General features: G+C 39.4%; 1 protein-coding gene across 1 annotated transcript; it reads right to left on the bottom strand.

The window, feature by feature from the left end:
- Positions 1-1,059: 1,059 nt before the first annotated feature.
- TMPRSS12 (transmembrane serine protease 12) lies at positions 1,060-26,884 on the bottom strand. The gene is made up of 5 exons (XM_040641949.1): positions 26,686-26,884; positions 25,804-25,999; positions 18,599-18,867; positions 3,938-4,080; positions 1,060-1,548 (listed from the first exon to the last, which is right to left on the bottom strand). The coding sequence occupies exons 1-5, from the start codon at positions 26,882-26,884 to the stop codon at positions 1,297-1,299; spliced, it is 1,059 nt and encodes a 352-aa protein (XP_040497883.1). The 3' UTR covers positions 1,060-1,296.
- Between the last annotated feature and the right edge of the window lie 415 nt (positions 26,885-27,299).

Below are 27,299 nucleotides of genomic sequence, written 5' to 3'. Positions count from 1 at the left end.
TATCCCGGCAGTGTTGCTTATAAGCTTATAAAAATCACAATCTTCTACTTCTTGAGCATTAAACCAGTAATGATCCCTAAGAGAATTTTTTTTGAGAGAGAGAGAGAGAGGGCGAGAGAGTGCATGAACGTACCTGTGTGTGTGCACGCACGCACTTGAGCACGACTAGGGAGGGGAGGGGCAGAGGGAGAGAGAGTGAGAGACCCTCAAGCAGGCTCCCCATTCAGCATGGAGCCCAATGCTGGGCTCAATGAGATTATGACCTCAGCCAAAAATCAAGAGTTGGATGCTTAACCAACTGAACCACCCAGGCGCCCCCCCTGCCAAGAGAATTAGTAAATGGAAACTCATGTTTACTTTCAGTTAAACCCTGAAATTAGGTTAAAGCAAAACAAAATGACAACAACAAAAACAAAATGCTTGGTTTTAGCTAGTTGAATATAAAAACAAGGATGAGAAAATTATTTCTCCTTTACTACATGGGTTCCCAAAGTTCAAAAGAGATGTGAATTTATTAATAGTAGATACTAATTCAATCAACTTGTTCTTTTGTTTTAAATAACTTAATTTATAGATTAGTCACCATAAAGTTTATCTCAAGTTGGATTCCCTCTTTACCTAGCGAGCATTTTAGCCACCTCTCCTCACAGTTAATTCAGAGAGCCCAAAGAATACAAAATTCAAGCATGGGATTCTAGAAACTACGTTTAAAAAGTAGGTAAAAGCTGTAAGAAAGTCACATTATAAATTTTTAAATAAGAAGTAAATTATTTGGGGGTGTCTGAACCATCATTCTTTTTTGGCATAAATTGTTTCAATTAGAGTTTTAAAAATAGCAAATACTCTTTCTCCAAGTATACTTTGGAACCAGAAAGAAGATAATTAAAAAATATATATCAAATAAATGGCTTTAAATAAAATCTAACTTAAAAGGACATGGTTTTGATTAACTTAACAGAAGAACAGCTTTCATTTTAATTATAAACTCTTTATTATTTGGCATTTATATGTAAGGTATATATTTAATAACTGAATATTCTATACAAACTCTAGGAAGATATTCCAAATGTGAAATTATGATTATAACATAAAAAATCATCAAAATATATCAAAGAAGCATGTGATTCAGTGCCAAATTTATAACCACATATTTAATATGTCACAATCCTTTTGTTCCAAAAAACGTTCACATGAGGACTGTAAAGTGGGCAATTACTTGCCCAAAGGATAAACGATATTCATTATATAGAACATGGAGAGGGACACAATGCAAAACAAAGATTCTTCAGAATTTCATTATGGAATTGCTAGTAAGACAACAGAACCCGAGGCTACAAGGACCTGTCCGAGTAGAATATTTATGTTAAATATGCCGGTATTGCTTGCCCGGTAGAGGTGATCCGTCAGCCACTGTTGGTAGAAGGATGGCCCACAATAGACACCAGGAAAATTTTTTCGACCACAGCCATATCCGTAACTGGTAATTCCCATTACAAAAAATCGTTTATGTTCTGGTAAGTAGCACATTAATGGTCCACCACTATCGCCCTATTAAAAAAGTCCCCAAATAGGGTTAGTTGCTTCTAGCAATCTTTAAACAACAGTAAAGCTGGAATAAATTAATCACATTAATCATACATTTATATAAATACACATTTTTAATATACCTTCAAGTTATAAAGATCCATAGATTTTCAGTTTTATATTCCAACTCAGACAGGAGGCATTCAGTCTGGCCTGATATTTAGAGGAGCCATAAAGCTGGTGAATAAACTATCTGCATGGTTTTGAACCAGAATTGTATAAATCACATTGTTTGGATTTTTTAGTACAATTACTCAGGAGAAATATAATTTAGGAAATAATGTGCAAAATACTGTAAACACCAGTAGGATACTTCTGTTGCTTAATGTTTTATATGAAAAGCGTAGCTTTAAGATGGATAAAGGATTCTTTAAGGCGTGTGCGTGGTTTGCGAACTAGAGGAGAGGAGTAAACCAGCATCTCGCAACGGGTGGCGTCTTTCTAAGTGTTAACGTCGGCTGGCGCGGGGTAGCAGGAATAAATGGCTAGGGCTCTCAATTCTATTACAAATCACAGATGTCCATCCTGGTTTATGCAAGATGGTCAGTGCACCAAAACACTATTACTAAGGACTGTTACTCACTGAAAACAAGGACTTTGAGATAACAGTTTCAGCACCTGAAGATTAAGGACTGCATTTCTAAGGTGTTTTCAGTTTCTCTATATAAGGTAGGCATTGCATAGTTTTTTGTTTTTTTTTTTAAGATTTTTTATGTATTTATTTGACAGAGACAGCCAGCGAGAGAGGGAACACAGGCAGGGGGAATGGGAGAGGAAGAAGCAGGCTCCTAGCGCAGAAGCCTGATGTGGGGCTCGATCCCAGAACTCCAGGATCACGCCCTGAGCCAAAGGCAGCCGCTTAACGACTGCGCCACCCAGGTGCCCCGCATAGTTATTTTTTTGATAACGACGATGTTTTGCTTATGAATGCAACTCAATTAGATTCTCTACTGTTTTACTCAGCAGAATTTTTAAGGAAAAGGACACCGGGAAGATAAACCCTGGATTACAGAAACCAGAATGAGTAGGACAAGGTTAGAGTATGGGGTACTGCTCGCGAGTGAAGTGCTGATATATTCAGAAGTAGTGAGGAAAAGAGAAATATAGATTCAAAAAGCACAAGAGACAAAACCAAAAGATAAATTGACTTCACAAAAATAAAACAACTTCTGTGCTACAAATGGTAACATCAGGGAAATGAAAAGAGAGACCACAGAATGGGAGAAAATATTTGCTAACCATATATCTGGTAAAGGACTGGTATCTAGAATCTATAAAAAAATGCTAATACTCAACAATAAGAAGATAAATAACTCAATTTAAAAATGGGCAAAGGGTCTGAATAGACATTTCTCCAAAGATCTACAAATGGCTGGCCAATAATTACATGAAAAAAGGCTCCACATCATTAGTCACCGGGGAACACAAATTAAAACCACAATGAAATACCACGTCATACCCACAAGGATGGCTCAGATTAAAAAGACAAGTGCAAACCAGGATGTGGGGAAATTGGAGCCTTCATATTGCTGGTGGGAATGTAAAATACTGCAGCCACTCTGGGATGGAGTTTGGCAGTTCTTCAAAATGTTAAACATCGACCCAGCAATTCCAGTCCTAGGTGGAATTTCCAAGAGAACCAAAAACCTGCCTACACATAAAAAAATGTATACTCAACATTCATAATGGTTAAAAAGTGGAACTAGCTCAAATATCCATCAGCTAATGAATAGATATAAAATGAGGCACATCCATACAATGGAATATTACTGTCAATAACATGAATAAAGTAGTAATCCATGCTACAATATGGATGAACCTTGGAAACATTATGCTAAGTGAAAGGAGCCAATCACAAAAGACTACATATTGAATGATTCTATTCACATGAAATTTCCAGACTAGGCAAATCTATAGGGATTAGTGGTTGCCTAGGTCTAGGGGCAGGTGGGAGGAGAATGGGGAGTGATTCATGGGTAGAGGCTTCTTTTTGGGTTGACAAAAGTGTTCTAAAATTAGATTACGATGATGGTCCCACTGCTCTGTCAATACACTAAAAATCCATTGAGTTGTACACTTTAAATGGGTGAATTGCATATATGTAAATTATACCTCAATAAAGGTAGTAATAAAAAAAAGAAGAATCCAAGGCAAATTTGTCTCAAGTTAACCACGAAACCAGGGTATCAGGAAAGCAAGAGGATTTGGATTGTTAGAATGTAGTTAAAAAGGAGGGGAAAAAGTGCAATACTTGTAAACTTGATAATTAAGACTTCTGAAAGTGATCAAAGGCCTTGTTGAAGTTTCTTTCTAGCTTTAGAAAATATTTCAAAGGAAAATTATTTGGTCTTACCCGGCAAGTATCAAAAATCCCATCTTCATCACCTGCACAAAATGAAGTATTAGGAATCATGTTCCCATAACTCTGCTCAGAATCACACATCTTTCGAGAGATATAATGCACTTTTGCTTCCTGTAACACATCCGTAACATTACCTGTGAACAACAACAAAAACGCCAGTGAACGATGTCAGAGAGCAGCCATTTTGACAGTCATAGCAAATGTTCGCGTGGAATAGATTTTCTTCCCCAGGTGGCTCAACAATTACATAAAACCGTATCCATCGGTGCACGTATGCCTAGGAAGACTGGAAGAATGGTTGTCAAATGTTAATGACCATTATCTCTAGATAGTCGGGATTTCAGGTAATGTTGGTTATCTTTGCTTTCCTCTATTCCTTGAAGGTCTTTCAAAAGGATCTATACTTTTTTGAGATTTATTCCTTTACTCGTGGGGTGGGAGGGGCAGAGGGAGAGAGCGTCTCAGGCACACGCCCCGCTGAGCGCAGAGCCCTCGCAGGGCTCCCTCCCACCGCCTTGGGATCACCACCCCAGTGGAAACCAAGAGTTGGACGCCCAACCAACTGTACTGCCCAGGCGCCCCAAGGACCTATACTTTTTACAAAATAAAGCTGTAAAAAAATTGTCAAGGGCCAAGGAGGTAAGTGCTGAGATCCGTCTTCGGTTCTACGTTGTGAATAATTTTTATTAAATTTCTTAAGAATGCTAAGTTTTGAAGCATGGTCTACGTGAAAACAAAACGGGTTTTTAAATCATACACTCCCTTCACTTCTCTGTTAATTCCTGAACGTAAGTGGCTCTTTGTTACTGCAAAGAGGAAAATACAGGGCAATTCTTCAGGGACTATTAAAGGACAGATCATTTTAAGATTTGTCTGTAGAAAAGCTTCTGTAACGGCAGCCTCTGATAGTATCAGCCCCAGAGCTGCTGTCCTCACATGCGGTGCCCCAGTATTCTGTGTGCCCTGCATCCTTCCCCATTGTCCCCTTGGCCGTAGGTGGGCCAGTGATCTAACTGTTCCATTCTGAGAATTCCATTCTCCTAGGACACCGGTTGGTCTAGGAGTACCTGTTGTGTTGTGTTGTGTTGTATTTTGTTAAGTGTGAGTCTAGCCACTCGGAATGCTTCCCTAGCACTGCTTTAACTGGAGCTGCCGGAGGAAAACCTTTTTTCACTGTCGTCACGTGACTGCTTAGTTCTAAGTTCAAAGCAGCTGCAGCCAAATTTGAACTTTCTGATGACAGGCAGCCCGAGAAAATAGTCTATATGCAGAAAGAATAGGCACAGGAAATAGAAATGAAATGTCCCGATGACATTCAGATCCCTAGATAGAGGCTTCTTTGAGGCCAGCCACATTTCTACGCTTTATTTAAAAGTAATTGAAGTAACACTGGCTGCATATAACAGAATATTTGTCACATGTAAGTTACAGAATATAATAACGCCTGTGAACCTACCACCCAATTTATGAGTCTAAGCAATACTAATACTAGCAGGCATTGGTGCAAGACTATTAAAAATAACTAGAGATTTTCAAAGTGAATAAGACAGCCGAGAAACAGATGTCTGGTCTTCTATTCTGTTCACCTGGTGACTTAGAATATCCTTGCACAAATATAACAGAGACTAATTACTACAGCTTTAAAATAAACTTTGATTTCTGGATGGCAACTCCTCTAACATATTTTTCTTCTCGAGGAGTGTCTGGCTGTTTTTGGGTCTTTTAGAATGAGCTTTTTAATTGCCTCAAAACACATGTTAGGGTCTATCATTCCCTGTTTTGTTGTTGTTTTGTTTTGTTTTCAGTTTTTCAGGTAGAATTGCCATCTTTATGACAGTGAGTTGCCCTATTCAAGCATGACGTATGCCGTTCCATTCCTTAGGTGCTCTTTAATGTCTTAAAAATGTTGTAGGATCTTGCCCATAAAAGGCCTGCGATCTCTTGTTAGATAGTGCTTAGCTACCTAAGCAGTTTGGTATTATTGTACATTTAATTTGTTAACTTTCTTCTCCAACATTTTATTATGAAAAATTTCAAACAAAAGCAAAGATAAAAGAATTTCTCAGTAAACAACCATATGCCCACTTCCTATAGATTCTTTAGTATTTTTGTTTCATCTGTTAACTGTTTCTTAAAAAGATTTATTTATGTATGTATTTTAGAGGGGGCGGGGGGAGAGGGAGAGGCAGAGGGAGAATTTCGAGCAGACTCCCTGCTGAGCGTGGAGCCTGACGTGGGGCACAGTCTCATGACCCTGAGATCATACCTGAGCCGGAATCAAGAGTCAGATACTTCGGGGCGCCTGGGTGGCACAGCAGTTAAGCGTCTGCCTTCGGCTCAGGGCGTGATCCCGACGTTATGGGATCGAGCCCCACATCAGGCTCTTCAGCTTTGAGCCTGCTTCTTCCTCTCCCACTCCCCCTGCTTGTGTTCCCTCTCTCGCTGGCTGTCTCTATCTCTGTCAAATAAATAAATAAAATCTTTAAAAAAAATTTTTTTCTGAATCATTTGAGAGTAAATGGCAGACATTGCACTCCTATATCAGTAAATACTTTAGTGTATATTTCTTAAGAACAAGGACGTTTTCTTACATAACCACAGTACATTTATCAAGATCAGGAAATTTAACATTGGTACAATACTATTAACTAATTCATGTTTAATCTCCACGTATTATTGGATTTTCCAACTATCTTTCTGTTATTGTTTTATAGTTTAATTTCATTGTCTATAGTTTAATTCCTTTAAGTCACTTTCTGTCTCTATGATTTGCCCATTCTGGACATTTCATCATATAAATGTGATCAGACAATATGGCGGCTGTTAGGTCGAGCTTATTTCACTTAGCCTCATATTGTAGCACGTATTAGTACTTCATTCCTTTTAACAGCTAGGTAATACTCCATTGTATGAATATACTACATTTTGTTTATCCATTTATCAGTTGATGGATCTTTGGTTTTATTTTTTGTTTTTGCTATTTCGAATAATGCTCCTATGAGCATCTGAGTACAGGTTTTTGTGTGGACATGTGTTTTCATTTCTCTTGGGTGTACACCTAAGCGTGGAATTTCTGAATCGTACGGTAACTATATGTTTCATTTTTAAGGAGCTACCAAACTGTATTCCAAAACAGCCGTGCCATTTTACATTCCCACCAGCCATGCGTAAGTGCTCCAATTTCCCCACACCCTTGTCAACACTTGTTCCTAACTTTTGGTTATAGACATCCTCGTGGGCGTGACATCTGTTAACTTTGAAAGTTACATTTCCTAACTATGGATAGTGTATAAAAATGAAATAGATTTTGGTTTATATCTGGACATTTTACTAGACTCTCTTCATTCCAATGTGTTATAGATTGTTTATTGCAGATAGTCACATCACCTGTGAATAACGGGTGTTTTCTTATTACCTGAGTGTTTTTTTTTTTTAAAGATTTTATTTATTTATTGGACAGAGAGAGAGACAGCCAGCGAGAGAGGGACCACAAGCAGGGGGAGTGGGAGAGGAAGAAGCAGGCTCATAGCGGAGGAGCCTGATGCGGGGCTTGATCCCATCACGCTGGGATCACGCCCTGAGCCGAAGGCAGACGCTTAACCGCTGTGCCACCCAGGCGCCCCTGTTATTACCTGAGTCTTAACATGTTTTTGCATCTTTTTCTAGTGTTACTGCACTTGCTAGAACCTCTCCTACAATACTGATAAAAGTAGTGATGGTGGGGGAAATTGTTCCTGATTTTAAGAGAAATGTTTTTCTGTAATAATGATGTTTACTGTAGCCTGGAGGTGGATAACCTTAATCAGGTTCAGGAAGTTCACTTCCATGTCTCGACTGTTATGTTTTTAACAGGGCTGCTTCTGCGCCTATTGAGATAATTTTTAAAAAAATCCTTTGATCAGTTAATGAGGTAAACTACATTAAGAGACTTTGAACATTAAGCCACCCTTAAATTCCTTAGATAACTCATCTCGATTATGTTGAATTCTATTTACACTACTCTTGATAGATGTGGTGTGCTAATGTGTGTGGAATGTCTGCATTTATGATATTGGCCTTTCTTGTACTATACTCGACTTGGGAATCATACGCCGAGTTGGGGTGTGTTCCCTCTTTTTGGATTCTTTGGAAGTATTCATATAAGATTTAAACTATCTGTGGTAATTAAGGTAGGGTTCAGTTGTTCTGAATTCTGATGTTTTATTTTTGAAAACAATAATTACTAATTCAGGGGTGCCTGGGTGGTTTAGTTGGTTAAGCATCTGAATCTTGATTTTGGCTCAGGTCATGATCTCAGGGTCATGAGATGAGCCCCACATCAGGCTCTGTGCTGGACATGGAGCCTGCTTAGGATTCTCTCTCTCCCTCTGCCCCTCCTTCTCTCTTGCTCGCTCTCTCTCAGAAAAAAAAGAAAAAAAAAAAAAGACTGATGGTTTCTGTCACTATAGGTTTGCCTTTTCTAGAAATTTTGTATTAATCAGTTGACCATAAGTATAAGGTAGGTTCTTCTTCTTTTGATTCTATTGTGTTCTATTGATCTCTGTGCTCTCATTAAACAAACCAATACCATACTGTCTTGAGGCTATAGTTTTATAGTATATTTTGAAATTAGAGTAACTCCCTCAACTTTGTTGTTTTCTAAAACAATTTTGGCTACTTTAGGTCCTTTGCCTTTTCATATAAGCTTGTCAATTTGTATAAAAAAATCTTGCTGGGATCCTGATAGGGATTGCATTGAACATATAGGTCAATCAAGGTAACTGTCTGATTAACAATACCGAATCTCACAATACACAAATGTACTACGGCATTCATCTTTTAGGTGGTCTTTAATTTCTTTATGTGATATTTTGCAGTCTCCAGTGTATAGACCTTGCACAACTTTTGTTGACTACAATAAGTATAGGTATGGATCACTCTCATTTTTCTAAAAGATTTTATTATTTGAGAGAGAGAGCCAGAGCACAAGCAGGGAGAGAGGCAGAGGGAGAGGGAGGAGCAGACTCCCCGCTAAGCTGGGAGCCTGACACAGGGCTCGATCCCAGGACCCCAGGCTCATGACCTTGAGTTGAAGGCAGACGCTCAACTGACTGAGCCACCCAGGCATCCCCTTTTTTAAAAACCTTAATTGGGTATTTATTGAGCTCTTAAAAATTGATTTTTATGAAATTTAGGGAGTTTGGAGCCATATTTTCTTTGAATATTTTTTCTTACCCGTTTTCTTTCTTCCCCCTTCCAGAAATCCCATTACACACACGTTGGTACACTTGATGTTGTGCCACAGGACTCTGTGTGCGTTCGTTTCACTTCAGTATTTTTTTCTATGTTCTTCAGATTAGGCCACTTCTATTGCTGTTTTAGTTCACTGATTCTTTCTCGTGCCACTTCGAATATCTAGAATTTCTATTCAGTTCTTTTTAAAATTGACTATTTCTCCGCACATATTCCCTATTGGATAAATCCTTTTTATCACATTTTCCTTTAATTATTTGAACAATAGTTTCTTTATTATGCATATTTAAAGAGCTTCTTTGAAGTCTTTATCTGCTAAATTCAACATTTGAGTCTATTCAGAGTCAGTTTCTAATGACCAGCCCCCCCACCCCCAGTATAAGTGACGGTTTGGGGGGGAGTTTTTGCACGTCTTATATTTTTGTTGAAAATGGAGCAGTTTAGATAGGTTTGGATTCCGTCCTCAACAATGTTGTCATTCTTGAAAGTAACTCGCCTGGACTTAAATTATACAGTCTGTGTCCCCTAGGGTATGTGACTGTTGACGTCTCTGCTCAGCGTTTTAATTTAACAGTGATTTTTACCTTCAGCGCAGCTTCGTAGGGCTTACCTGGGTACCTGCGCAGTTTAGTGGTCAGCCAATGATTTGGACTGTTGGTGAATGAATGTGTGTGGGGGTTGGAGAATGCATTTAACAAGTTCAGTCAGTTTTTTGTTTTAATTTTTAGAGGTGGGGGAGGGGCAGAGGAGAGGGAGAGAGAGAATCTCAAGCGGGCTCCACGCCCAGGACAGAGCCTGACTCAGGGCTTGATCTCCCAACCCTGAGATGACCACCTGAGCTGAAATCAAAAGTGGGATGCTTAACCGACTGAGCCATGCAGGGCCCTTCAGTCAGTGTTCAAATCAACCTTAACTTTCACCTTTTTGTGAGTTCTCTTGGGTTTTCCCCATACATGTGTGGTTTCCAGTAAGCCAAGAATGTCTGGGGATCTTGTTGAGCCATTCTGCAGCTCTCTCATTTGGGGGATTTTTCTGTCAAATTTCTGGCTGTCTTACTGCCGGCTCTTTCTAGGACTATAATCCCAGGCCAGCAGCGCTGTGGATTTTCCCCATTTGTCTCTTGCTGCTGAGTCCACTACTTTTACTGACAGTGCTGCTAGCCTGGATTTTCAACTGCTCTTCCAACCAGAGTTCACCTCCTCTGGCAACAACGCTCTGCTCTTCATGGCCTTGGGAGAACTACGTACTGACTGATGGGACAGGGGAGTTGGGAGCACCCACGAGCAAGAAAGCTGCAGAGTCATCTTTTTACCCAAATTTATAGCTGTGTATGATCAATGTTCCTCAAGTTGTTGTATACTTTGGTTGATTTCCAGGACCCTGAAATGGTCGCTTTTGATGATTTTGTCCAGCTTATATTTATTTGGGGAAGAGGATGTGCCAGCCTCCCCATGCTGTTGTAGCCAAAATTCCCACCCCTTTTATTATTTGTAAATGAATCATAATCAGAGTTCACAGTTTGTACATTACCTATCTTTGAACTTGGAGTTTTGTTTTATGGCCTAATAAGCAGTCGATTTTTTTTAAGATTGATTTATTTGAGAGAGAGCGTGTAGCTGTGCAAGTGGGGGGAGGGGCAGAGGGGGAGAATCTTCAAGCAGACTCCCCAGTGAGTGAGGAGCTTGACTTGGGGCTTGATCTCATAACCCATGGGATTATGACCTGAGCCAAAAACCAAGGGTTGGACGCTTAACCAACTGAGCCACCCGGGTACCCCGAGTGGTCAATTTTTAAAAGATTCCACCTGCACTTCAAAAGAGAAAAGCCTCTGAATATTTTAATGTACTCATTTGGCTGTTAAATCAAGCTGGCTAATTTTGTTGTTCAAATATTCCAAATCTTTACTAAGTTTTTATCTGATATGCTAACAATAAAAAGGGAGTTGTATTAAATTCTCTATTATCAAGGAGGAGTTATAATAATTGCTGTACAATTATATTTTTCTTTAATATTATCTGGGTCCTACTTATTAGGCTCAGAAGTCTAGAATTATTCTATCTTCTTGGTGAGTTGAAACTTTTCTAAATAGAAATGATCTTTTTTATCCTTTTGTCTTAAAGTCTGTTTTGTCTTACAGTCTATTTTGTCTGCAATTTGCATAGTGGTACTAGCTTTCTTTTCATTTTAATTTACTTGATATATTTTGTCTTACAGTCTATTTTGTCTGCAATTTGCATGGTGATACTAGCTTTCTCTTAATTTACTTGATATGTTTCTTTACTATTGTTGTACTTCAGTCCTTCTATATCCTTACATTTTAGGTATCTCTCTAGGTAAGCTGGATTTCCTACTCCCTAATCTGATTTTCTGTCTTTTAACTAGTGGTTTAGTCCATTAACATTTATTGGGATTATGGGTATATGTGGGTTTGTTTCTATGGTCTTATTTTATACTTTCTATTTTTCTCACTTTTCCTAAGCTTATTTCTCCTTTCTTGATTTTTTAATTAAGATTTTTTCTTTAATACAGACGTAGTGAAGAGAAGGGCCATATGCACCCCAATGTTCATAGCAGCAATGTCCACAATAGCTAAATCGTGGAAGGAGCCGAGATGCCCTTCAACAGATGACTGGATTAAGAAGTTGTGGTCCATATATACAATGGAATATTACTCAGCTATCAGAAAGAACGAATTCTCAACATTTGCTGCAACATGGACGGCACTGGAGGAGATAATGGTAAGTGAAATAAGTCAAGCAGAGAAAGACAACTATCATATGATTTCTCTCATCTATGGAAAATAAGAACTAGGATGATCAGTAGGGGAAGAAAGGGATAAAGAAAGGGGGTAATCAGAAGGGGGAATGAAGCATGAGAGACTATGGACTATGAGAAACAAACTGAGGGCCTCATAGGGGAGGGGGGTGGGGGAATGGGATAGACCGGTGATGGGTAGTAAGGAGGGCACGTATTGCATGGTGCACTGGGTGTTATACACAACTAATGAATCATCGAGCCTTACATCGGAAACCAGGGATGTACTGTATGGTGACTAACATAATATAATAAAAAATCATTAAAAAAAAATAAGTCTGACATGTGACCTCAGCTCCTGGGAGGTTATCTCTAAGCCCTTGGGAAAAAAAAAAGATTTTTTTCTTTATTTTCTTATTCCATATGTTTCTTATTCCATTCCAAGTTATATCCCCTATGTCTATTATTCAAATTTGACCATTCATGCTTCAATCTAATGTTAATCAGTATCTTAACACTTCTGAATAATACACAGACCTGAGACCACTTTAACTCTGATCACCATTCTGAAATACAGCTTCTCCCCAATATTTAAGTATCTATTTTTTTAAATTCCATGAATTATACATTATTTTTATTGTGTTCTGAGGTTTCCCAATCTCAGCGCTATTGACCTTGTAGGCCAATAATTCTTCGTTGTGGAGGGTGAGAGCACTCCCCCTGTGCACTGAGGACGATGAGCAGTATTCCTGGCTTCTGCCTGCGAAGATGCCAGTGGCATACGTACACCCCGCCTAGTAGGGACAAACACAGTTTTCTCCAGACAGGACCACATGTCGCCTGGGGACAAAACTGTCCTTAGCTGAGAACCACTGCTGTGTACGATATTTACCTATATGGTTAGTTATTTGCTCACTTCTGCATTACGTACCTCCCTTTTGGCGTCGTTCTCTTTCTTTCTGATACATTTCCTCTTTCCTTTGGTGAAAGATTATTGGTGGTAAAGTCAGTTCTAGTTCACTCTTACTCTCCAGTGATAGCTTAGCTGGGTACACAGTTGAAGGTTCATTTATTTTCTCAGTATTTTGACCGGGATAGTTCATTGTATTTTGACTGTCATTATTGCGATTGAGAAGTTTTCTGAAAGCCAATCTGTAGTTATTTTGTAAGGATTTTAGTTTTGTTTCTGGCTGTATTCACACCACTTTTTTCTTTCTACAACTTCATTACAGTGTGTGTAAAGGAATTACGTTTTGTTTTGGATATCCATTTGTATGGGAATATCCATTTTGCTCATGGATATCTGGGTTCATGTTTTCTCTCAGTTACAGAAAAATTTCAACCCCAAATCCAGTGAAGATTGCCTGTCCTCATTCTCTCCATCTGTTCTTGCTAGCACTCTCATTACATGTATATTTGACTCTCTTATTCCATCCTTCTTCTACTTTGCTTTCTGTCATAACCTCTCCTTTTATTCCTCTGTGCCACAGTCTAGGCAGTTTGTTGAGACACAGCTTCTGGCTCACAAATTTTCTCTTCAGCTGAGTCTAGTATGACACTGAATTCACCTAGTGAGTTACAAACTTGAGCAGTTACGTTTTTTCATTTTTAAAGATCCTATTTGGTTCTCTCTCTCTCTCTCTCTCTTTTTTTTTGGGGGGGGGAGGACCAGAAGGAGAGGGAGAGAGAGGATCCCAAGTAGGCTTCATAACCAGCATGGACCCCGACACAGGGCTTGATCTCACAACCCTGAGATCATGAAATCAAGAGTCAGACGCTTATGCACCGAGCCACCCAGGCACCCCTGGTTCTCTTTTAAGTCGGCCTGGTCATTCTAGATAGTCTATTGCTTATTTCTAATTCTACTTTTTAATTTCCTCAAACAATTTACATATAATTATTTTGTATTCTATACCTAAAATATTAGTATTGGAGATCCTTGGGGGATCTGTTGTTTTATTTCTGTTGACTTTCATTATTATGGTTTTTCTCCTAATATGTTTGGTGATCTTTGATTGTGAGCTGATATTTGGTTGATTTCAATCTGTGGGAATCCTAAGTATTTTCTGGCTTGGTACTAATTTAGTCCATTGAGTTTATTTCAATTATCATATTTTTATTAACTTTTTTTTTTTTGTTTTTAGAGAGAGAGCACACACACACGAGCTGAGGGGGAGGGGCAGAGGGAGAGAGAGAATCTTAAAGAGGTTCCACATCCAGTGTGGATCCTGACATGGGGCTCGATCTCACAACCCTGAGATCATGACCTGAGCTGAAATCAAGAGTCAGACACTTAACTGACTGAGCCACCCAGGTGCCCCTCAATTATTATATTTTTTAATTATTATCATTGTTTGGTTCTTTTTCATAGCTCCTTTTTATTCATATTTTTAAGCACATCTTTTATTTCTTATAATATATTAAATACCTTTTTGCAGGTCTTTTTTGGATGTTTATTGTTTCCGCTGGCTCTTACTCCTAATGCCTTATTTGCTTTGGTGTTTAGTGGTTTTTAAAATTATAATCCATTCTCATTGAAACTTTATCAGGTGGAATTCTTTTGAGGTCTTAGGTGAAATTCAGTTTCTATACAAATGATGTGCATTTGATTCTCTCAGCCACCTGGAGACCTTAACAGTCCATGACCTATTTCAACTAAATCCTAAGCTTGAGTCTTTCTATTCAGAGCGATTTGGGGCAGCAACTCCATATGAGTGGTATTTGTAATTACATGTTTTCTGGGAAATTTTCTGCCTTTTCCCCCTTCAATTAAGCAGTTTTCCTAGAAATCCTGGAGGTGAGGGTGGGTGTTGAGGATGCTTTGGTTATATCTTGTTCTTTTAAAAAAAATAAACTTCATTTCAAAATAATCATAGTCACAGGAAGTTGCAAAGGTAGGACAGTGAGGTCCAGCGGACTCTTTGTCCTGTTTCCTGCAATGGTTACATCTGTGTAACTAAAGGACAGTATCAAAATCCAGAAACTGACATTGGTACAACGTGTGTTTGTGTAGTTCGGGCCACTGTGTTGTATGGCTATATTCTTATAATTACCTCCACAATTAAGATAGGGAACTATTTCACCATCACAAAGATCTTCAGGCTATCTAGCCTTCTTACACCTAGCAACCAGTAATTCGTTCTCCATCTCTATAATTTTGTCATTTTGAGAATGGTATATAAATGGAATCGTATGTGTCTTTTGAAAATGGCTTTTTTTTTTTTTCACTCAGCATAATGTACGTTGATGCACGTATCAATAGTTAATTCCTGTTAACTGGTAAGTATCATTCTGGGTTAAGGATATACTACCATCTGTTTAATCATTCACCTAATGAAGGACATTTAGTTTTTCCCAGTTTTTGGACGCTGCAAATAAAGCTTTTATGAACATTTGCAAATTGGTTTTTGTGCGGAAATATGTTTTCATTTCTCTGGGATAAATGCCCAGGAGTGTGATTGCCGGGTCATATCATAAATGTATGTACATGTGTGTGTTTTTAAGAAACGATATCTCGGGGCGCCTGGGTGGCACAGCTGGTTAAGCGTCCAACTCTTGGTTTCGGCTCAGGTCATGATCTCAGGGTCCTGGGACTGAGTCCTGTGTCAGGCTTGGAGCTCCGCACAAAGTCGGCTTAGGAGTCTCTCTCTCTGCCCCACCCCCACTCACGTGTGTGCAAAATAAATCTTAAAAAAAAAAAGCGAGAGAAACTGTATTCTGGTGTTTAGTGCGTGCAGATTTAGGACCGCCATGTCTCTTTGTGGGTTTACATTTATATCGTTGTTCTGTTCCTCACTGTCCCTAGTAGTTTTATTTGCTCTTAAATCTACTTTATCTGATATTACGTAGCCATTCCAGTTTTCTTTTGATTAATTTGGCCGTGATGTACCTTTACCCACCCTTTTATTTTTCACCTTCCTATATCATATTTTAAGTGAACTATGTATAGATGAACTCTATGCTGGGTCATGAGTCTGACTCAGGTCAGCGCTCTGGCTCCAGCTTTGAGAATCTTCCCCCACACTCGAGCAGGCTTTGTTCTTCGACCCTCTCAAGGCCCATGGGACCACAGAAATTCACATTCAGTGTTACCACTGGCAAATACCCTCATGATAAAAGACAACTTCAGTGCTTCCGTTATCTAAGTTCCCATCTTCACATTCAGCCCTTGACCTATGTGTTTTCTCTCTTAATTGTTTTCACTGGGGGGCGCCTGGGGGGCTCAGTTGGTTAAGTGTCTGCCTTCGGCTCAGGGCATGATCCCAGAGTCCTGGAATCAAGTCCCGCATGGGGCTCCTTGCTCAGCGGGAAGCCTGCTTCTCCCTCTGTCTGCCACTCCCTTTGCTTGTATGTGCCCTCTCTCTGACAAATAAAATCTTTAGGGGCACCTGGGTGGCTAAGTCGTTAAGCATCTGCTTTCGGCTCAGGGCGTGATCCCGGCGTTCTGGGATCGAGGCCCGCATGGGGCTCCTCCGCTGGGAGCCTGCTTCTTCCTCTCCCACTCCCCCTGCTTGTGTTCCCTCTCTCGCTGGCTGTCTCTCTCTCTCTCTCAAATAAAGAAGTAAAATCTTTTTAAAAAATAAATAAATTAATTAAATAAAATCTTTTAAAAAAATTTTAAAAATAGTTTTCACTGGGAAGGTAGGTGTGTGCATGTAATCTACCAAGTTGCTGGGGAGCCAACTTAATCCTTAAAACAGCTCTCTGACAGGTATTACCGCTCTCATCTTACAGATCATGATAATGTAGGACAGTGTGAAAGATGATATGGTGGAAACATGAGTTTTGAGGCAGGCCAATCTGGAATTGAATTTTTACTCCTCACTTAGCTGTGTGACTTTGGGTGGCTTACTTAATCTCTTTATTGTATTTATTTTTTTACTTACATACATACGTACTTATTTATATATTTATTTATTTAGATTTATTTGTCAGAAAGAGAGAGAGAGCACAAGCAGGGGAACAGCAGGCAGAGGGAGAAGCTGGCTCCCTGTGGAGCAGGGAGCCTGATGCAAGACTTGATTCCAGGACCCTGGGTTCATGACCTGAGCTGAAGGCAGATGCTTAACCGATTGAGCCACCCAGGCGTCCCTCACTCAGCCTGTTTAAATCTGTTTATTTATCCATGTCATAGTACTTCTCATGGTGTTAGTGGAGGCATTAAATGAGAAATGCATTAAGGGTGCTTAGCATTACGTACCTAGCCCTGAATAAATGCAAGCTACTCTGATCATTGTTGTTCTAATTGTTGTTAAGGGGTCAATAACTTGCCCACGTCATTCTGCTAGTATGTTGCAGGGCTGAGATCCACACTCAGGTCTGTGATTCTAAAGCCCATACTCTTTTCCCTACACATGTTGCTTTCTTAACTTGTTTAAACAGTATTCATAGAGGAAAAAAAGAAAAATAATAATTCACAGATCTTTCATACATTTATCTGTATCATATCTAAATAATCTACATTTATTTAATTATTTAAAAGTTGGGTTGTTGTTTTTTTTAAGTTAATGTATGTGTGTATGTGTGTAATCTCTACACCCAACATGGGTCTCGAATTCACAACCCCAAGATCAAGAGTTGCATGTTTTTCAGACTGAGCCAGCCAGGTGCCCCTAATCTACACCTATTTTTCTTTTTAAGATTTATTCATCCATCCTAGAGACAGGAGGGGGAAGGTCAGAGGGAGAGAGAGACAGAGAGAGAGAGAAAGAGAGAGAGAGAGAATCCCAAGCAGACTTCCTACTCAGTGGGGAGACGGATGCAGGGCTCCATCGGGGACCCTGAGATCATGACCCAAACCAAAATCAAGAGTTGGATCCCCAATCAGCTGAGTCACCCAGGCGCCCCTCTACATATATTTAAATGGCTAATTTCTCTAGTCTCAGCACTTGATCTCACAGATCACTAACTAAATTTTGATTCCGTCAAGAACAGTTCATACTTAATGCAGTACTTAGATATTCAGGCTGTGGAACAAAGAAGACCTGGATTTGTGTCCTAGCTTCTCAGCCTCTAAGATCCACAATTCCTGGTCTGTTAAATGGGAATAATGACATAAACTTCCAATTAGGAATATTTTGAAGATAAGATAAAATAATATATTTAGAAAATGACCTAAAACATGGTAAATGCTCCCAAAAGGTAACTGTTTTTAGTACCAAGGCAGAGACTATTTTCTACATTTATTTGTTCATAATTCATAATAGTTCAACCAATCAGTAATTAGTGCTCATTTGTGCACTAAAGAAAATAGCACTCAACCTGTTTGATAGTAAACAGGGTATTAAATTAAAAGGACACTTAATTTGATTCCTTACAGCCAGAAGCTTATTATTTATGATAAGCAATCCTCTTACAGAGCTGGCTCTATCATCTATGAGTCTCAGAAACTACAAAGACACTTAGAACCATCATCCTCTCTGAGAATGTTTACAGGTTCAAGTATCTTAGCATGCATAACTAGAGAAAGTCTCTATTTCTGCTTTGGAAGATAATTTTCTCTTTCCTACAAGGAAGAAAAAATACAAGAAAAAAAGACATTTCCTTTTCAATGGTTTATAAAGACCTATTGCTCAAATTCATGATATAAAGTGATGAAGACATAAAAGCGTTCACCCTCTCCAATAATTAGGGAAAATGTATAAATAAAATTCAGACTATAATTACCTCCCTCTTCTGTTCTTCCCCAGCCGCTTATAAAACACTTTGTGTTTTGGTCCAGTTTTTGGAAAACATCAAAAGGCAGACAAATAGGCTGAATATAGTCATTATACTTCACTGCTTTTCTTAAATGAAACAGGGCAATATCGTTTACATAGGTTTCCAAGTTGAAGTCTGGATGGATAATGATTGCTTTAACTTTTATCTTCTTGGACTGTGGATGACGCCTTTTTATACTATTAGTTCCAATCACAGCTCTCCACATTAAAGGGTCTCTGAAAGAGAATAAATGTTGTTATAAACGTGTTATTTAACTAAGTAAATATTCTTAATCTCCTAGTTTTTGTTGTTCTCATGTTAGATTAATAACAAATTTAATCCTACTTTCATGTACATGAAGTCACGTCAAATAAAAACCAAAAGATGATGGAGGAAGGAGAAAACTATCAGTGGGACAGAGGGTCTGAAACAGATGTGAGTACATGAGATTTTAATATACGATGAAGGTAGCACTTCTTACCAGTGGGCCTGAAGAATGAATGATTTGATAAATGGTATTGGGACACCTAGCTAACTAACTAGTTTGAGAAGTGAAATAAAATTAAATCTCTGAAAAACATTGAACAGTAAAATAAACTTGATAAACGTTTAAATGTAAAATATTTTTTAACATAAAAATCTTTAAAGTCTTTTTTTAAAGATACATAAAGTGGTATATCTGAGATTTGCTTCAAAAAATTGGAGGAGTTGGTGAAGATTAAGATGAAATAAGGTCAGGCATGAGTTGACAACTTGAAGCTGGGTGATAGCATATGGGAGGTCACTAAACTATTCCTTCTACTTTTGTAAATTTTGAAGTTTTAGAATGAAACATTTAGATATTAAATTAACATGCGAATCATAAAAATTAAGCCAGAAAGAAAATGTAGATGAATATATAGCAATGATATCATTAATATAAAACAGGAAGCAACTAATGGATCTTGACAATCTTAAAAAAACAAAGAACAAGTAAAAAACCAAACTAAAAAATCTTTTGTAGGTCAAAATCAACAATTAAAACCTTAAGTATTTAATAGTTGTTACATTTGGAATTGGATTAGGAAGGAGGACCTTTTACTTTATACATTGTTGTTTACAAATGCTGAAATTCCTTTTCATCCTTCAAATTGGCAAAGTTTATGAGTGAGTGTGTGTGTGTGTGTGTGTGTATGTGTGTGTGTGTTTGATGATAATACTCAGGACAAACAACAGTCACAAAAACAAAGGAACTCTCAACTCATGTGGCAAGTGTAAACAGATGGGTATGTTAGCAGCGTGTATCAATAGTCTATAAAAGTTGCATTGTATTTTTTTAAAGATTTATTTATCTGGGGTGGGCAGAGGGAGAGAGAGAATCGCTAGCAGACTCCCTGCTGAGTGCAGAGCCCAACTCAGGACTTGATCTCAGGACCCCGAGATCATGACCCAAGCCAAAACCAAGAGTTGGACGCTCAACTGACTGAGCCACCTAGGTGCCCCAAGTTGCACTGTATTTTACTTGGCAATTCTGCTTCCTAGAATTTCTCCTAAGGAAATAGAAGACATTTAGCTATCTTAAAACGGGATTAGGTGACCTCTAGAAAGTTTACAAAAAAAATTTAAAGCTGCAGTTCTATTTTGTATAAAAAGAAATCACTGCCTTAAGCTACTTTGAAATAATGATCTTTCTTTTCTTTTCCAAACTTAGTCTACTTATATTCCTTATTTACTTTAATTTATATCAGGCCATAAGATTAAAAGACAGGCTGTATACACTGAACACTGCAAAACATTGCTGAAATTAAAGAAGACATGAATAAATGGAAAGACATCCCATGTTCATGGATTGGAAGGCTTAGTATTGTTAAGATGACAATACTACCCAAGGCGATCTACAGATTCAATTCAATCCCTATAAAAATCCCAATGATATCTTTTGGAGAAATAGGAAAATCCATCCTAAATTCATACAGAATGTCAAGGGACACCAAATAGCCAAAATAATCTTGAAAAATAAGAATGTAGTTGGAGGACTCAAATTTCCAAACTTCAAAACTACAGCAAATTTATAGTAATCAAAACAGTGTAGTACTGGCAGATACACCCCCCACCCCAAAGGAAAAGGATAGAGAGCCCAGAAATACAACCTTGTATATGGGCTCAAGTGATTTTCAACAAAAGTGTCAAGACAATTCAGTGGGGAAAGGACAGGCTTTTTCAACAAATTGTGCCGGCAAAATTGTATATGTGCATGCAAAAGAATGAAGTTGAACACTTACCTTACACCATATGCAAAAATTAACTCAAAATAGATAAAGGCCTAAATATAAAAGTAAGACAAGGGATGCCTGGGTAGCTCAGTTGGTTAAACATCAGCCTTTGGCTCAGGTCATGATCCCAGGGTCCTGGGATCAAGTCCCACATCAGGCTCCTTGCTCAGCAGAGAGCCTGATTCTCCCTCTACCTGCCACTCCCCCTGCTTGTGCTCTGTCTCTGATAAATAAATAAATAAATAAATAAATAAATAAATAAATAAAATCTTAAAAAAATAATAAAATAAAAAACACTTAGAGGGAAACACTGGAGAAAACCTTTATGATATTGGATTTGGCAATGATTTTTTGGATATGACACCAAAAACACAGGTAATCATAAATAAATAAATAAATAGATAGATAGATAGGACTTCTTCAAAATTAAAAACTCTGTGAATCAAAGGACATTACCAAGAGAATGAAAAGACAACCCACAGAATGAAAAAAAAAATCAGATTATATATTTGATAAGGGGTTGATATCAAGAATATAAAAAGCATTCCTACATCTCAACAAAAATCCCAATTCAAAATGGGCAAAGGATTTGAATCCCAATTAAAAATGGGCAAAGGATTCAGAGAAGTTATACAAATGGCCAATAAGCACATGGAAAGATGCTTAACATCTCTAGTCATTAGAGAATTGCAAATCAAAACCACAGTGAGATACCACTTTACACTCATTAGGATAGTTATAATAGTAGTAGTGTAAGAATAAGTAGTGTAAGTGTAATAGTGTAAGTTTTTCTAATCGTGTGGAGCCCTGGGAGACAGAGGAAACAAATTTAAGAGCTACTGCACAGAGAGAACTAATTCCCTAGGTGAAGGAGCTGTTGGTGATGCCATTATCTGGAAGAATAGAGAAGGAACAGGATTAGAGGAAAGATTTTTAAATTGATTTTCCAACTTGTGGAGACTGTGACTCCAGTATAAATGTAGGGAGCTGGAAATATGACTCAGCTGGAGAGACTTGGCAGTTTCCAGCACATGGTGATTGCTGAAACAGAAGTAGATGAGACATCCCTAGGAGAGAGTACAGATGATAAGGCAAGAGGATAAGAGTGGAAAAGGTTGCCATTTAGATGATGACAAAGACTCATCAAGGAAAAGGAGAAAATTAGAGAGAGGTGACTTAGAAATCAAGAAGAGAGATAGTTTCAAGAACAGTGGTCGACTCTGCCACATGTTATAAAGATCAAATAGGATGGGAACTGAGAAGCGGTCATTGGGTTTGGCATGGACGTGGATCTTGAATAGTGTGTTCTGAGCACAGAAATCAGACTGCAATTGGCATTTTATAAGTCAATGCAGATGAAGCAAAAGGGAGTCTCTCAAAGAGAAGGGAAGAAAAGAAATGGTAGGGTTTGTTGATCGGTTGCTTGGGTTTTTAAATAACGATGGAGTGACCAAAACATGTTTGAAGGTTGTAGGGAAGAAACCAGAGAGAAGATTGAAAAAAACTAGAGACAATGAGGCATAATGCAACAGCACAGGTTGAGGAACCAGGTTTAGGTCAGGGGGCTGCTATTTAACAGCAGTGCGATCTTGGGCAAGCGACCACATCTCCCTCATCTCTGGATTCCTCAAGTGTAAAACAAATGGTAATAGCTATCTCAGGGAGTTACTGGGAGGGCTTGTTTTCTTTTTAAGATTTTATTTATTATTTATTTATTTATTTATTTATTTGAGAGAGAGAAAGAGAGAGTGAGCACAAGCAGGTGGAGGGGCAGAAGGAGAGGGAGAAACAGACTCACTGCTGAGCAGGGAGCCCAATGCGGGGCTCAACCCCAAGACCCTGGAATCATGACCTGAGCCGAAGGCAGATGCTTAACTGACTGAGCTGCCCAGGCGCCCAGGGCTTTTTTTTTTTTTTTTATACACAGAATTATATGTAACATCCTTAGTACCTAATCTCAGAACAAGTCTTTGATAAATGGTTGTTCTAAGAAGGAAAAAGGTATAGGTGATGGTGCAAGGTTTAGGAAATGAGGGGGACTGCAGCAGAATGTGGCAAAGTTAGTCCTCTGACAGGAGGACGCTCCTGAAAAGTAGAGAATATGCCTCAGTAATGTCTACTGCTTCAGCACCTAGACCGGTCCCTAGCATATAACGTACACTCAGTAAATGTTGAGTAAAGGAGTGAAAATATCAATAAGATTTAGTCTTGAGAAATGTTAAGTGGAATATGACATTATCTTCAAATGCTTGGAAGAGGAATTGGGTTACATATATATGGCTTCAGAAAGCAAGAGACCAAAGACCAAGACCAAAAAACCAAGACACTTATTTCAACATAAGAAAAACTTCCTAAGAACTAAAGCTGTCTGAAAATGAAATGAGATTCTTCCCAAGGTAGCAGTCCGTCATCACAAGAGTTGCTTCAAGTAGAGAGCCATATGGTATAGCTTTGGTTATATGTGTGGGTTTGCATTCTGGCAAACCTGGATTTGATCCCTGATTTTGCTCCTCTCCAGCCAGGAGCAAGGTACTTAAGAATGCTTGAGTCTGGGACGCCTGGGTGGCTCAGTCAGTTACGTGTCTGCCTTCAGCTCAGGTCATGATCCCAGAGTCCTGGGATTGAGTCCCACATCGGGCTCCTTGCTCAGTGGGGAGCCTGCTTCTGCCTCTGCCCCTCCCCCTGCTTGTGCTCTCTCTCCCTTTCTGACCAATAAACGAAATCTTAAAAAAAAAAAAAAAAGAATGCTTTAATCTCAGGGTCTACCTATAGCAAAGAGTGGTTGTGAAGATTAGTGGAAATTATGTATGAAAAAAATGCCTGGCTTAGTAAATTGAAGCAGTATTATTTTAGACTAGACAACCCCTTACTTCAATATTGTAAGAAGGATTCGTATACAGGACAGAGGATTGAACCAGACCTTTAAAATGCCTCTTTGAATGCTAAGATTCTATGACAATATAACAACGATATGTTATTTGACCAAGGTCCTACATCTTGTAGGTTTTGGAATCTTCCTTAAAGCCACAGCACCAGAGTGTCGGGGGAAGACTAGGATACAGGTCTCCTCAAACTCATAGTTCTTCCTATTGTGTCAAAGGACTTGACCAGTTAAAGCACAACATCAGGACTTAATAGGCAAGAAGAGCTTTCCCAAGAATCTTCAAACCATACCAAGCAGGCCTTTCCTCCCTCAATTTAAGGTTTGAAAGCTATTGAAAAGCAGTTTTTAAAGATCGCATGTTGGGAGGCCTGGCTGGCTCAGTCGGTTAAGCATCTGCCTTTGGCTTAGGTCATGATCGCAGGGTCCTGGGATCAAGCTCTCTGCTCAGCAGGGAGTCTGCTTCTCCCTCTGTGCGTTCTCTTTCTCTCTCTCTCAAATAAATAAAATCTTAAAATAAAATGAAGATAGCATGTTAAGGGTATCTGGCTGGCTCAGTCAGTAGAGTGTGGGCTCTTGATCTTGGGGTCATGAGTTCAAACCCTATGCTGGATATGGACTCTGCCTAAAAAAATAATAGCATGCTATACAAGTGTCATAAAACACCCCTGAAAGAACATAATTTATTTCTAACTCTGAAACTTTTCTTCTACCTCTCTTTTGGTACCCTTGGTACCTTAGTATCTTATTATTTTTCTACTTCTGTTTCTCAGAAGGTCAGTTTATGGAACTGAAATGCATGTTTGAAAAATGTAGTGTACAGGGGCCCTTGGCTCTCACAGTTGGTAGATCATGAAGCTCTTGGTCTCAGGGTCATGAGTTCAAGCCCCATGTCGGATGTAGAGCTTACTTAAAAAAATGTAGTATGCAGACTAAAACCATATTATGTACCCCATCAGGCCAGTTGCCCTCAATTGAATTTTGAAGTTGTTAGTTCCTCTTAAAGACTTTTCATTCTTCTCCAAGAGAGCTGTTCTCTTCAAAATTAAAGACTAAAGGGAAATTGTATGACAGGTACCATGGTTTCCCAAGGATTTTCTTAGAGCTTTGTATTAAATGGTTAGGAGGGTCATAAAGTTCTATTCTAACTGTGGCAAATCCTATTTTTCTAAGACTGACATCATCCATAGAATCAATAAACATTTATTATGTTTTCTATTAAGTAGGCCAAGTCCTATATTAGTCCGAGCAAAACAAAATAAAACATGGAGCCCTAGTTTTTAAAAACTAGTGATCCAGGGGCACCTGGGTGGCTCAGTAAGTTAAGCATCTGCCTTCAGCTCAGGTCATGAGCTTGGGATCCTGGGATCAAGCCCCTCATCCAGCTCCCTACTCAGTGTCTTGTCTGCCTCTCCCTCTCCCCCTGCTCGTGCGCACACACACGCACGCTCTCTCTCCAATAAATAAATAAAATCTTTCAAAAAAACCCCAAAAAACTCATGATCCAATGATGAGAAAGAAAAACACATGGTTACAATATAGTAATTTTAAAAGCTAAAGACAATCGTCATTATTTAAACCACAGTCTGACAAATCCTAACCCATAGGCCAAATCTGACCTCTTTCCTCTTTTTGTATAGCCCATGAGCAGGGGAAAAAAAAAAAAGTTTTTTATATTCCTAGATGTCTGGGGAAAAAAACCAAAAAAATAGTATTTTGTTCGAATTTCAGTGTTCATAAAAAAAGTTTTATTGGGTCACAGCACACTTATTCAATTGTATTGTCTATGGCCACTTTGGTTTTATAGTGGCAGGGCTGAGTCATTGTGACCGAGTCCTTAAAATTTTTACTATCTTTACAGAAAGTGTGTTGACCTCTGATTTATAGGATTCATTTCAACAAATAGTGTGCGAGTGTGAAGCATTATGGCTACTAGTAAACACACAGCTTAACTGAACATGGCTGAAATCAAACGGTCCTCTACTACTTCAAAATATCCCCCAAGAGAATAAAATAGGAGTTGTGTTCTGAATACATACCTAGTGTCCTTAGTGCAGTGGGCAGCTGTGAGGACCCACTTATTCTTCACTAAGCTTCCCCCACATATATGAGCAAGAATTTTGCCTGATTGAATCTGCAGGCTAACTACCCATGGCCATGCGCCAGTTTGAGCTGTTGTGCCCCCTATTATCCGAGACCCTTCCAGTGCATCTGCAAGTGGTGCTGTCCCACAATCTAAAAATAAAAATCATATATTATTTGTACTGAACATCTAATGATATGTATTCCTAATCTTAACAAACTAATAAAATCTTTTAGATTCCTATTTAAAAAACATAAAGCAATCTGGATACCTAAGGCATGCCATATTTTGAGAAAAAAAAAATCTTAAAGGAGAGTTAAGACAAGCATGCCTTAAATGGTTACTATAAATAGAAAGGCATTAAATCAACACAGTTTGTTAAATTTAAAACTCAATTCCCCCAAAATATAAAAATGAGATCAGTTTCTCTGACCAGGTATCACATTGTTCCCTGTGCAAAATGGTAATTAAGAGCCTGGGACTGGTGAATGAAGAGCTGCAAGTTCTAATATTCGCCATCTGACTTGTTGGGTGAATTTTTCTCAAGTGTAGTAGGACAAGGTCACCTACCAGCCTTTTCAACTCTGAATTCCACTTAACTATTAATCTTTAAAACGGGAATGACAAACCTCTGAATGTTTTGAGCACACAGAGCTGCGCTCCACGAGCGTATGGCATTTTTGCTACGACGACTACACTGTCATAATTAATCGGACTGCGTAGGTCTGAACATTTTCAAGGCAGTTGGGGCAGCAGAAAAGGAGGGACCCAAATTCAAACACTACAGAAGTGGGGAGCACGCACGGGAGGCTGTTCAAAGAAGGGAATGAACGGATACTGCCCTCTGTGGCCTTCGCTCCCTCCTCCAGGGCCTGGAGCGCCTTCCACCTGCCGCGCGCGGCCGCCCGCCACCCGAGTACACCGGCCTGCTCCCGCCAGGAGCCGCGCCCAGTCCTTCCGGGCAGCGAGGCGCGTCCGGAGTCGGGGAGAGCGCTCCCCACGAGCAGCAGCGCGGCGCTCAGGAGCCGCAGCCCCATTTGGGAACTCCTGGAGGGCAAGATGGCGGCGGGCATTGGCCGCCCCTGGGCCGCGAGTCGCGGCCTAGGCGACGAGATGTGAGGCCCGGCGCGTGGGCCGGGAGGGCCAAGCACGCAGAGGAGCCAGGGGCGTGGGGGCGGGGGCCCCGGAGGCCGGCTGCGTGGCCCGGATGCGTGTGGCCTGTCTCCATATTCGCGTTGGCGTCCACTCATTGGACAGATGCGCCGGCCAGCGTCTGAGTGCTCCTTAATGGGCCAGATCCACAGGCTCGTCCAGTAAAGCTGGGAGGGGGTTGCAGAGGCGCTGGGCCCTGCTAGTTCAGATTTGTAGGGCCCAGAAGGCTTCCAGAAGTAAGGGCATCTAAACCGAGGCACCTGGGAGGGAAGACAGAAAGCAGAAGACAAAGCAAGTGCA

This window comes from Ursus maritimus, unplaced genomic scaffold (assembly GCF_017311325.1).
Source record: "Ursus maritimus isolate PB19 unplaced genomic scaffold, ASM1731132v1 scaffold_26, whole genome shotgun sequence".
NCBI lineage: Eukaryota > Metazoa > Chordata > Mammalia > Carnivora > Ursidae > Ursus > Ursus maritimus.
The sequence above is the reverse complement of the archived record's forward strand: the minus strand, read 5'-3'. Positions and strand labels throughout refer to the sequence as shown.